The following is a 14,047-nucleotide window of genomic DNA, read 5'->3' on the forward strand; positions in this document are numbered from 1 at the left end:
GGTGGCAGCATCTCGCCATAAATGATAAAGTGGCTGCAAAGCAGCATGTTGAAAAATGAGTCAAGCTCCAGAGGAGAGTTGTGGGGTAAAAAAGAAAAAAAAAAAAAACATAAGCAGAGGTGACTATTTTCCATGCCATGTGTTCTACTGCTTCATCCACACTGACAGGCCTCGTTGCTACGCTCTCATGCGGGAGGATTTTCTTTGGTCTCCACTACAGAGTGCATGCTCTATGCAGCATCTCAGGTCAGTGACATCTATAGGCAGGTTGTTATGGCCAATTAATCCCCCGCCCCCCTCCCTCACTTGCCCTTCTCCCGATACTCACCATCAATTTTTTTTAAACCTTCCCAGTCTTTTCTTCTTTGCCTTCCTTAAAACAAATGACTTTTTCCTTCTTTCTCCAGCCCTAATTTCATCCCATGCAAAGTCTTCATGTTAAGCACTCTAGCCCCCCACTGCTTGGAGCACACCAGTTTTCATTACCACCAGGTGCCAACTTGAACAGGGGAAACTTGCAAGCAATGACAAAGTGGATTGTGGACAATCACATCAAGTGTTTTTTCCTCATTAATCTGTTTCCTCTGTGCGGCTATTTTTAAACTCAAGCTTCACTCCTCACACATCTCATTTGTGTTTAATCTAAAAGTACCCAGGGGAATTTTGGAGTAATAGTACTTTTTTTTTTTTTAAAAACACTGACTTCGCTGAGTTGCACTCTGGTTGACCTCTTAGAAGCTGATTATTGCATTCATTTCCACAGCTCCCTTCCCTCCCTCAAAGAGCTGTCCACAAATCGTAGCCTGGACAACTTAGATTGCCTGGTGAGCCCAATGGAGACCCAATCACAACACAGACACAATGATTTCAGCCAATGCCCCAACACCTTGGCCAGAAGATCCACTGCTCAGGTATATTTCTAATAAGTTTACTTATTTTCTACTAATGCCTGACATTATATCTACATAACTCACAGTCCTACAGAACATATTTGTCTGTATACAATTCTGTGATTTAATTGGTTCTGGGCCTGACCGTGGTAAAGAGCATAAAAAAATATCTACCTCTCTCTAAATCCTGCGATGTAGTGAAGCTGCAAACTTCAAAGCACGATATGGAGAGGCACGACTGAAATATGCATTTTGATTCGTTAATTCAAATTTGTTTAAACATCATTACTACATATTCATGATGGATTACCTATACAGTCATCATTCATCTATCTCAGGCATGCAGGAATACGATAAAAGTACCACATGACCAAACATTTTTGTGATATGTACTGTAGATTATTTGGATTTTTTTGGTGTAATTTAGTACCATTTTTTAGGGAATTAGGAAATTTATGACACAATCATTCAAGTGCAATGTTATTAAATAACATTATTACATAATCTAATAGCAATATTGTGTCTCAATGAGTTGTATTGGACAATGCTGCGCAGTTAAAGGCCTACTGAAATGAGATTTTCTTATTTAAACGGGGATAGCAGGTCCATTCTGTGTGTCATACTTGATCATTTCACGATATTGCCATATTTTTGCTGAAAGGATTTAGTAGAGAAAATCGACAATAAAGTTTGCAAGTTTTGGTTGCCAATAAAAAAGCCTTGCCTTTACCGGAAGTAGCAGACGATGTGCGCGTGACGTCACGGGTTGTAGGGCTCCTCACATTGTTTATAATCATAGCCTCCAGCAGCAAGAGCTATTCGGACCGAGCAAGCGACGATTTCCCCATTAATTTGAGCGAGGATGAAAGATTTGTGGATGAGGAAAGTTAGAGTGAAGATAAAAAAAAAAAAAAAAAAGAATAGGCGGCTGCAATGTGAGCGTTTCAGATGTAATTAGACACATTTAATAGGATGATTCTGGAAGATCCCTTATCTGCTTATTGTTTTAATAGTGTTTTCGTGAGATTGTAAAGTCATACCTGAAAGTCGGATGGCTGCGGTGAACGCCAGTATCTCTGATAGAAGCCGAGGAGCCAAGATCACAGCTGCCTTTTTGAGCTGCAGGAGGAGGTAGCATAATCCACTAATGTCTCCGGTAAGAGCCGACTTAATATCACAATTTTGCCATCCAAAAACTTGCTGGTTGACGTAAAGAAACATGTTCGCTTGACCACTCTGTGTTAAAGCTTCACAACAAACAAAGAAACACCGGCTGTGTTTGTTTTGCTAACGGCAGCTGCAATCCACCGCTTTCCACCAACAGCATTCTTATTTGACGTCTACATTATTAATTGAACAAATTGCAAAAGATTCAGCAACACATATGTCTAAAATACTGTGTAATTATGCGATGAAAAGAAAAAACTTTTAGCCGAGTGTGGTGCTGGGCTGAAATGTTCGCTCCAACCAATAACGTCACAAGCACGCGTCAACATAAGCGTCATCATTCCGCGACGTTTTCAACAGGATACCTCGTGGGAAATGTAAAATTGCAATTTAGTAAACTAAACCGGCCGTATTGGCATGTGTTGCAATGTTAAGATTTCATCATTGATATATAAACTATCAGACTGCGTGGTCGGGAGTATTGGGTTTCAGTAGGCCTCTAAATATAATCAGCACCATGTAATGTAATCATCATGTTAGTTTTGAATGTTGGAATTTGGCCCTTTCAAATAAAAATGCCATGCCCTTCATCCATCCATTTTCTACCGCTTATTCCCTTTCGGGGTCGCGGGGGGCGCTGGCGCCTATCTCAGCTACAATCGGGCGGAAGGCGGGGTACACCCTGGACAAGTCGCCACCTCATCGCAGGGCCAACACAGATAGACAGACAACATTCACACTCACATTCACACACTAGGGCCAATTTAGTGTTGCCAATCAACCTATCCCCAGGTGCATGTCTTTGGAAGTGGGAAGAAGCCGGAGTACCCGGAGGGAACCCACGCATTCACGGGGAGAACATGCAAACTCCACACAGAAAGATCCCGAGCCTGGATTTGAACCCAGGACTGCAGGACCTTCGTATTGTGAGGCAGACGCACTAACCCCTCTGCCACCGTGAAGCCATGCAAAAAATAGTATTTAATGACGATGTCATGTTGGACAAAAACAGGACCATTTATATTTAACGGGAAATTGTATCATCGGAATAGTCAGCTTAAGAGGCTCATTTCTATTTGAATGTCAATGATATTTACATAATTTTTGTCTGAGCTGAGTAAACAATGCATGCTTGAGTCAGTACGGAAGATTCCTGTTTTGAAATGCTTTATCAACCACTTTAAAGCTCAATTATCAAGACCGGTCAAGGTTATTGAACATGCTGACTTACTTACTTACATTAATCTGCAAAAATATTTATATTACTAATAATTTACCTTGCCAGCCAACCCAAGATAATCAGTACATGTGTTTCATGTGGACTGACCTTATCAAGAAATATGCACATCTTAATACATTAAATTCTGAACATTCTTCCTTTTGCCCTTAGCGTGTGAGTCTGCACACAATCTTTCAGGTTTGTGGCCATGGATATGGGCACACCGTTCCACACTGTGAGCGGGAATCACAGGCAATGGAGGCTCTGGACCTCCCGGCACCTACCTGCTTCAGGTCGCGCAGCCACAGCTACCTGAGGGCCATCCAGGCGGGCTGTTCCCAGGATGAAGATTCAGCCTCTGTGGATTCAGACTCACCACCACCCAATACCAAGAGCTACAACTCCAACACAAGTGAGTCCTGCACAGCACAAGCTTAGACAAGAACGGAGAAAGAGAGGACATTCAGTATGAACAGATCCATTCAGCCACGACATCATTACATCTTGAAATGAACGGCCCCTCTAATGCTGTTAGCATTGGACTTACAGTGGGGCAAAAAAGTATTTCGTCAGCCACTGATTGTGCAAGTTCTCCCACTTAAAATGATGACAAAGGATGGATACACTTCAACTGTGAGAGACAGAATATGAAAAAAAAATCCAGGAATTCACATTGTAGGAATTTTAAAGAATTTATTTGTAAATTATGGTGGAAAATAAGTATTTGGTCAACCATTCAAAGCTCTCATTGATGGAAGAAGGGTTTAGCTCAAAATCTCACGATACATGGCCCCATTCATTCTTTCCTTAACACAGATCAATCGTCCTGTCCCCTTAGCAGAAAAATAGCCCCAAAGCATGATTTTTCCACCTCCATGCTTCACAGTAGGTGTGGTGTTCTTGGGATGCAACTCAGTATTCTTCTTCCTCAAAAACACGACGAGTTGAGTTTGTACCAAAAAGTTCTATTTTGGTTTCATCTGACCACATGACATTCTCCCAATCCTCTGCTGTATCATCCATGTATCCTATTTGGTATAAACTCAACTCGTCGTGTTTGGAGGAAGAAGAATACTGAGTTGCATCCCAAGAACACCATACCTACTGTGAAGCATGGGGGTGGAAACATCATGCTTTGGGGCTGTTTTTCTGCTAGGGGGACAGGACGATTGATCCATGTTAAGGAAAGAATGAATGGGGCCATGTATCGTGAGATTTTGAGCCAAAACCTCCTTCCATCAGTGAGAGCTTTGAATGGTTGACCAAATACTTATTTTCCACCATCATTTACAAATAAATTCTTTAAAATTCCTACAATGTGAATTCCTGGATTTTTTTTTTTACATTCTGTCTCTCACAGTTGAAGTGTACCTATGATGAAAATTACAGACCTCTGTCATCATTTTAAGTGGGAGAACTTGCACAATCGGTGGCTGAATAAATACTTTTTTGCCCCACTGTATGTCATATTTCTGGACATAAAATAATTGTCTACGGGTAAAATCCCTCCTAAATTGCACTAAGTAGTGATTTTAGGCTTGTTTTCTGACAAGTTTCTTGATCTACTAAAGATTTGCATGTAATAGAACACTCGCAAACTTGATAACACATGCAAAGCTGATCTACTAAACTGGTGCATAGAGGATTGGTGTTACACTCTTGTAGAAAAATGGTCTCCAGAAGAAGAAGAGACGGAGTTGTGTATATAAACAAAGTCTTCAATGTAAAAATAGGAAGGTAAAAAAGAAAACAGTGGCACCAGTGGGAAAAAGCCAATGCCACAAAAAAACAGGTAGATAAAGTGGCAAACAAAAAGAGGAAGGTGGACGGACAAAAACAAATATACAAAGTAGCAAAATAAATATCCATCAAGACCAGGCAAGGAAAGTCGTGAGGAGAAATATGTTGGCGTAGCCGGATGTGCAGTGAAAGAGCCAGCAACATAGGTGAGCGCAATCAGCTAATACAGTCAGCTGGGGATTGTCAATAGGTGTGCACCGAGCTCCTACCATCAACCCGCATCAAGACACTGGAGAGAGATAGAGAGCACAGCCAGAAAAAGCAGGCAGTATGTACAGGAATGCAGCAGCTTGAGCAAAATAGAGGGCGTAATCCATTTAATGTGTCCGCCTTAAAGACTAAACAGAATTTATGCTGATCAACAGAATGGCCACAATACTGGCAGGAGAAAAATGCAAATACAATTATTTAACACTAAGTGTAATTTATAAAAGCTGAAACTCTTCTGTGGCTGCCGTTTTTCATCTATATTTCAAACGCCTGAAAAGACTTGTAAACTGCCAAATCGGGCTGCAGCTCCAGCATATGTATGCTTTTCAACGTATATGGATTGTCAAAATTTTAATATTAGACGTATTGTCTATTCAGCAATATCATTTTCTAATTGTATAGTTGATGGATGACTTAACCGGCTGATTAAAACAAATTGAATTGATGCGTATTGGTGTCTCCTGGTGTTTTTTTGTTTGGCGTTCCTTTTTTCATTTAAGAAATATATTATTATAATAAGTCTCCTAAATGAAAGATCGTCTTTCAGTATTGTATTTTCTTGCGTTTGAATCATTCTAGATGCATGAATTCACTTCGGGGTTGTGATGGTCCATTGTCTCCCTGCAGAGCACATCGCCAACATGCTAAAAAGAGTTTCTGTTGTCTCGATTGCGATTCTACTTTTTTGCTGCGAATAAGGTGTGAGATTATAGATGTGTGCTTCTTGTTCAACATTGAAAAACCCCACAGGTAAGAAGAGCATTATAACATGAGCGTGGAGGGGAATGAGTGTTTCTATGGGCACATTATGCGGTTGTACACAAACAAACCTCATATAAATAAGGCGGTCTGCACCATGTTTGCACTTGTTATTAATTGTACATGCAGTCTTAGTAGATCACATACAACACACCCTCCAATAGCAAACAATAAGGTTGTCCTGATACCAATATTTTGGTACCAGTACCAAAATGTATTTACCCCCGGGGGAAACTGAGTAAAACACGTTACACTGGTAAAGCTAAAAGGGGAACTGCAATTTTTTTTTTTTTTTTTTTTGCCAATCGTTCACAAATTATATCTATATATTTTTTCAGAACTAACATTTAAAAATCAGCTTGTTCTTGGTGGCTAGCAATGCAGCTAATGGGGGCAATTAATTCTACCACTAAATCGCTTTAAAATATGCATTCACAAACCGTCAACTATACTTTACCCACGTTTTTTAATCTGTATAATAACCAAGCTGTAACGACATTATTATTGTAAAAGCAAACACTGAGCAACTCATTTTCTAGCATACTAACACATTGGCGTGCTACGGTATTAGCCATAAAAGCTAACTACGGCAAGAGATAAGCTGGTTTCCACTTCAACACAAAATGCGTTTGAGTTTATAATGCACAACACTGCGATATAACATCAATCTGTTCTGACTGAAAAACATGAACAATCATATTACAGTATCTGTGAAGTATTAGCCCATATTAAATGTTTTGTTTGTACACAGCTAGCCAGACGGTGTATGCTCTATGTCATGATACACGCATGACATGCTGCATGTATCATGAATATAAAGTGACTCACTCAAAGGACAGTTGTCTGTTTAATTCAGCTGGCCAGAAACGTTTTTTTCGGGTTAATTATGGGTAAGCACACCATTTATGTCAAAATAGCATGGCTTCAATTTCCCTTTTTTGTAGCTTCAATTCACTTTCACCTCACTTTATCGTCTTCCGTCTGCTTCACCGTCTCACTCTTCCTTCGTGCTTGCTTCTAGAAGCAGTCGTTAATCCTTTGTATGTTCAACTTCAAAAAGACAAGGTTGTGAATCTTCTTTTGTCCAAAAAGTCGTTTTTGTTATTTGTTACCATGTCTACCATGATTAGAACACACACAAGTGTTTTGCATACGGAATTAGGAACACACAATGTCGGAAGTGCGCTGCCATGGAAAATAAAATAAATGCACCGAATAATTACTTCCGGCATTAATTAAAATGATCAAAATACTGTAAATATTGTACATATTACATATCATCAATTTGTGTGTTACTACATTATATATATATACTCACAGTGTGTATACAAAAGGTTGATGGAGGGTTTTGAAGTTGTATTACAGAGCTTTGAGGGCTACAACGGTGACTCCCGTTAGCTGTTTCTTCCAAAGTCCTCATGCGTCCAGGGACATAGTTCCTGAGTTTATAAACATAATGGGAATTTTTGAAAAATGAAAAAATATTTTATGACGATAAAAAATATCGATGTAACCATAGTAGTTTCGACTAGATACACTCTTGTAGTTATATCATTACAGTGGATGTCAGGTGTCGATCCACCCATGGCATTTGTTTACATTCAGGAACAGTGTCATTAGTGGGGACGCTGGTGATCTGCGATAGCGCCGGTGAACTATGGTGTGTAGTGAAGCATGTTTAGCTATTCATCATCCTGCAGGGATGGTACTTGTAAGAAACTTTATTTGTCGCCATGGAGGTGAGGATTAGTGATGTAGAAGTAGCTAAAACACTGCCGACTGCGGATGGATTTTAGCTGCTAGCTAGCTAGCCATGTCATAAACCACCTCTTCCTGAGCGCATTTCAGTGTTATAACTTCTCCTTTATCTTTAGTTTTTAGGCAAAAATGCGTCCGTTCTTTCCTACACATGCCGAACATGATCCTCTGCTCATAATACCAATCATGGGGGTTCGGATGCTCGTGGGGCAGGGACGGTCATCCCTTACAGATGTGGGGAGTCTCTGGGCCCCTTGGGTTGTGTGTGGTCTCTCGCTGGCTTGGGCGATGGCTGTCCCCTGCTTCTCCGTGCCTTGTCCTCTGCCGGGTGCCACTGTCTACGGCCTGCAGCTGGCCCTCCCGGGGTTCCTATCGCTGGCCGGCCTGGCTGCGTGGGGCTGGTGGTCCCTTGTTCCCTTGTTCCCTGGGCTCTCTGGGTGGCTGGGGCCGTTCTGTGGCTCCCGCACATACTTGGAGTCAAATATATTGTACATACGAATACACCGGCGCTTTCCAATGACATCACACTGCCAGCGCATTTGTATGATGTCAGGCAGCAAGATTTGTCTTTTTAATTAATTCTGTCAGCCTCCTACTAAGGACATTCAATTATCAATAGCTGACATTTTCCTCCAGACAAGATCACCAGATCAGTCCCCACCGTGCAGGACTCTAGCTATACCCCCAAGGACTCTTGCTCCGCTGTCCAGGACTCTAGCTCTATCCCCAAGGACTCAAGCTCCGCCCACTTCACTGGCTTTTTCCTTCTTGTCTCCTTGACAATCCCCTGTTGGGAGTTTAAATAGGCATTATGGACAATCGAGAAGGGAGGAACAGTCCTAACCTAGCCCCTCCCACCCTTGGCATCTGTTCCTACTATCACCAGTAGCGTCTGGAATCCACTTCCAGAGGGGGGAGATAGGGCTGGTAGCTGTGCAACGGGGGAGCTGCGTCAGCCCAGGCTGCTACCTCCTGCTCCGCCACCTCCACCTGTCCTGTTTCCTCTGCCTACTCCGCTGCGCCCTGTGCGACCTCCTTTGCTTGCTCCTCAGCGACCTCTGCTGCCTGCGGTGCTGCGGCCTCAGCAACCCCCATTGCCTGCGGTACTGCGGCCTCAGCGATCCCCACTCACTGCGGCCTCAGCTACCTCCTCTGCCTACGGTGCTGCGACCTGTCTAACCTCCTTTGCCTGCGGTTCTCCAACATCCTCTACCTTCTCTGCCTGCAGTGTTGCAACCCCCTCGACCTGCTTTTCAAGGTCCGGACACGCTTCTAGCCGAGCAGCCTGCGTCTGACGCTTCGGACACACTTCCAGCCAGTCGCTTGCGGTTGCCGCAATGACGTCTTCGTCTTTGTCTGCTCCTCCCACGACGACGTCTTCGTCTTAGGGCGGCTCCTCCAACCACGACGTCTTTGTCTTTGGCGGCTCCTCCCACGACGACGTCTTCGTCTTAGGCGGCCCCTCCCACAACGACGTCTTCGTCTTAAGTGGCTCCTCCCGCGACGACGTCTTCGTCTTAGGCGGCTCCTCCCACGACGACGTCTTTGTCTTAGGCGGCTCCTCCCACGACGACGTCTTTGTCTTTGGCGTCTCCTCCAACGACGACACCATCGTCCTCGTCTCCAGCGGGTTGTCGCACGGCGCCGCCATCTTCCTCGCGGCCATTCGGCGCCCGCATGTGGCTCCCTCAGAGGTCAATTAATGGATGTCCTTTGCGCCAACAGCAGCGACGCCCAGGACATAGGCGTAGGAGTCATCGGCTGCTGGGGTTCTGGCGCCACTCACGTCCGCCTTCTCAACGGCCACAAATGTAGCCGTTCTGTGGTCGCCCACCTGGCCTGCTGCAGCAACGTTCGACTTGCCGCCGCCACCTGACTTGTCCCCGGTGGATTCGGGGACACTTGGCCTGGAGACCCACCACCAAGCCCTCCCTCCGCCCTCTGGTGACTTTTGAATTTATTCGTGTGTTTTTTGTTTTTTTTGGGGGGGGGGGATATGTCCTTAAGAGGGAGGAACTCTGATGATACGTTTTCCAGATCATGTTTTGTCTAGTTTATGACTCCCTTAGTTCTGTTTCAGCAGCCCTGGTTTTGTGTTTTTTGGTTGCCGTGGGTGCTGATTATTTTCACCTACCTCTGATTAGTGTTCAGAATGCTCACCTGCTCCCGGGTACTAATAGCAAAGCTATTTATCCCTCCCTTTTTCCACACTCGGTCTGGCTGTTTGGCTTGCTTTACGCAACAAAATACGATTGGTGATTCCTGAGTCTTGTTTCTATGCTAAGCTTTTCCATAGCTTCCCGTGCTTGTTCTATTGTTGTTTGTTTTTCTGACTGATTTATAGAAAATAAATCATTGTCCTACCTGCACACTGCCTCCGGAGTTCTGTCTCCATCTTGGGGAAACGATCCGCGCATTTTCACACGACCAAATCGTAACTATTTCTATTCGTATTTGTATTGCTCCATTTGTAGTATAATAATGCTCCTTGTCATTTCTGTGTTATTAATATTTATTTCACTAACTGCTTCTTTGCTATCACTTTTATATTTCATGTCGTAAATCATACTCCACTGCAAAACACTTGAACGCCTTACAGTTGTAACATGGTCCATTTTTGCTGTATACAACCTATGGGATCCCATGCCGAGCAAATATTGATTTCATAGGTCTTATAACGGAGGTTGCAGACATGCTTGGAAGTATAAACCATTACGGTATTATTTGAGAGGTAATCAATCACAATCTCGTAATTATTTCCATCCAAATAGAACCAGTCCATCCTAACTTTCTGCCAAGGCTCCTCCGGTAAGTCTATAATGGTCATAGATTTGTTTTCTTGTTTTGCCTGAAGTTTTAGACATGTTCCACATCTTGAAACCATTGTGTCAATATCTGCATTAATTCTTGGCCAATAAATAGCCCTTTTGTGCTTGTTTTTTACATTTATCTATGCCAAGGTGCCCTTCATGAAGTACTTTAAGCATTTCTAACCTCAGTGACTCCAGGATAACAACCTGGTTCCTCCGTAGCAAGAGTTCATTGATCACACTCACCTCTGCTCGGATGTTGTAGAATTGCTGGCAATCACCCCTGGGCCATCCTTCTTTCATATTCCTGATGACTCTTGGTAAACAAACGTCACTCTGTTTCAGCTGCGATATGCCTGGACTTCATATCTGATACAGATTCAAAGATCAGGTTTACATGCAGATTTAAATCAGTCTCTGTATAGCTTATGCTTGGAGCAAAACCGTATTTTGTAGCTCGTGACAGAGCATCCGCAGGTACAATGTGCTTACCAGGCTTGTAGATGAGGTCGAAATCACAGCACTGTAGCTTTAAAATGAGTCTTTCAATTCTTGGAGACATCTCGCTGAGATTTTTCTTGATTATTGCAGTCAATGGTTTATGGTCTGTCTCTGCTACACATGTAGAAAGGCCCTAGACGTAACTGTGTAATTTTTCAAATCCATACACAAGTCCTAAGCATTCCTTTTCGATTTGTGCATATCGACGCTTCACTGCCATCATTTTTCTTGATGCATACGCGACTGGCCGCAAATCTATACCTTCTGACTGCAACAACACTGCTCCAATACCATCCTTTGAGGAGTTTGTGGATATTTTCGTCTTTTTTGATGGATCAAAGTAGTCAAGCACTGGCTCTGTTGTTAATGCTGTTTTTAGCTGAGTCTATTCCTTTTCATTATATTTTTTCTACTTGAAATCACATCTGTCCAGCAATAGTTCTCTGGAGGTACATAGTTTTTGAAGACAGATTTGTAATACATTTCCCAATGAACTTTATCATTCCTAAAAAACTCAAGACTCCTTTTTCATCTACTGGTCTGGGCATTTCTAGCATTGCTTTTATTTGTTCCTTGGCTGGTTCATCTCCAGCAGCTGTGAGCTTGTTTCCAAACCGACATTTTGCTTTATTGAGATTCAATCTATATGTTTGTTTGCTTTGCAATACTTTTAACAGTCTTTTATTATGTTGGTCAAGTGCAGAGCCCCAAACCGCAATGTCATCCACATGAACTCGGATGCGTTCGATTCCCTCTATGATATGCTCCGTGACTCTATGAAAGACCTCTGGTGCAGAGCACATTCCAAAAGGCATCCTCAAAAGGCAATAACGGCTAAATTGTGTATTAAATATGCAGTATTTTTTGCTTACTTTATGGGTTTAATTTGCCAAAATCTTTGAGATGCATCCAGTTTACTAAAGAATATTGCATCTGCCATCTCACTTATAATTTCCTCTCTAGTAGGAATCTGATAATGCTCTCTTTTTATGTTGGCATTCAAATCTTTAGGCTCTATGCACACACGAATATCATCACTTTGCTTTTTGACGATCACCAATGGGTTCACTGATTCTGTGGGTTCTTGTATTGTTTTTTTTTAACTCCTAATGATGTCATCCGATCTAGTTCCCGTTTCAGCTTTTCTCTTAAACAGTGTTGGAACTCATCGTGGTGCATGAATAACAGGTTGAGCATTCGTTTTTAGCTGAACCTTATAAGTGATCACATCCACCACTTTAAATATGCAAGGTACTGGTTCACGATCGCTTTTATGCTGTTAGATGTATTTTCGTTAATGTTATACACCCTCTTCACCAGGCTCAGTTTTTCAAACACTTGGTCTCCCAGTAAGGATTCATGCTCCTCTGGAACTACAGCAAACATGAGGTATTGCACCTCCCCTTTTACTTAAATTTTTAGCTTGCTTCTCCACAGTGTCTTTCTGAGATAACCATTGTAAGCCCTCAGTGGATTACGATTGGGATACATTTGTGGTTTTATTTTCATTGCTTTGATGTCACGCTCACTAATCAAATTACCCTTTGCAACTGTGTCCAGCTTAAAAGTAACCACAATTCCATTCACTTGGATAGGCTCCCTCCACTTATCTTGCTCAACTACGTTCACACTGTGTTTTCTTGTTTCTTTATTCCCAAAATGATCGTCTGTCACCATACCCACAAAGAATGTGTCAGACGTAGCGGTCTCTTCCACTGCTCGTACACATTTTCCTGTTATTTTCACCTTGGAAAAACATTGTTTTGCAAAATTATTTTGTCCTTTACAATTTTTGTAGATTTTTTCCATAGGCCGGACACAGCCTTTGAGCATATTTTGTTCCACATGTTTTGCAGTTAAATGCTCCTGAATTATTTTGGTAGTTCATCTTGATTTGCTTTATTGGGCACCTACACATCGCTGCACTGTCTCTTTCCAGGTTGCTCTCGCACGCGGTTTCACCAAAGTTTATGACGTGCTGCAGGGCTAATTCATCAGCCCGGCAAATTTTAACTGCCGCTGGTAGCGTTAGTTCTGCTTCCCGCAGCAGTCTCTCTCTCTGTTTTTGAGATTTTAACTCGAAAAAACAATCTGGTCACGGATAATCGATTCTTGGAGCGCTCTAAAATTGTAGCTTTCAGTTTTAAATCAGTCACAAAGGTGTCACAACTTTCAGCAGCCTGAGCGAAACACAGAACTTTCAAAAGCTTCATTTTTCTCCGGTGAGCAATATTCATCAAATTTTCAGATGGACTGGACTTGCACATAAAGTCGGACCCAGGGTGACCCCTCCTTATGTATCAGGCGGTGACGTCTCTGCACCCCGACCTGTCTACATGCAACAGGATCCCATGCTGGCCCCACTATGGACTGGACTCTCACATTATTAACCGTGTCCACTCGGCATCCATTGCACCGGTCACCCATGGGGGATCCCCACATCTGCTTTCCCTTCCAAGGTTTCTCGTTGTTCCCATTAGGTTGAGTTTTTTCTTGCCGTGATGTGGGCCGAGGTTTGTTGTGGCTTGATTGATTGGTGATGGTGTCAAATGCTTTCCTACAAACCCCGTTTCCATATGAGTTGGGAAATTGTGTTAGATGTATGTATAAACGGAATAAAATGATTTGCAAATAATTTTGAACCCATATTCTATTGAATATGCTACAAAGACAACATATTTAACGTTCAAATTGATAAGGACTTTTTTTTTTTGCAAATAATCATTAACTTTAGAATTTGATGCCAGCAACATGTGACAAAGAAGTTGGGAAAAGTGGCAACAAATACTGATAAAGTTGAGGAATTCTCATCAAACACTTATATGGCCATAGGTGTGCAGGCTATTTGGGAACAGGTAGGTGCCATGATTGGGTATAAAAGCAGCTTCCGTGAAATGGTCAGTCATTCACAAACAAGGATTGGGAAATGGTCA

At 42.4% G+C, this 14,047-nt stretch overlaps 1 protein-coding gene across 1 annotated transcript in view; it reads left to right on the forward strand.

Moving 5' to 3' along the window:
* Positions 1-14,047, forward strand: part of dlgap4a (discs, large (Drosophila) homolog-associated protein 4a) — a 258,138-nt gene that overhangs the window by 209,777 nt on the left and 34,314 nt on the right. Inside the window, exons 4-6 of the mRNA XM_061904610.1 lie at positions 169-246; positions 764-911; positions 3,448-3,688. Of these exons, the coding sequence (XP_061760594.1) occupies positions 169-246; positions 764-911; positions 3,448-3,688 (467 nt within the window). The remainder of the gene's footprint in view (positions 1-168; positions 247-763; positions 912-3,447; positions 3,689-14,047) is intronic.

Source organism: Nerophis ophidion, linkage group LG06 (genome assembly GCF_033978795.1).
Source record: "Nerophis ophidion isolate RoL-2023_Sa linkage group LG06, RoL_Noph_v1.0, whole genome shotgun sequence".
Classification (NCBI taxonomy): Eukaryota; Metazoa; Chordata; class Actinopteri; order Syngnathiformes; family Syngnathidae; genus Nerophis; species Nerophis ophidion.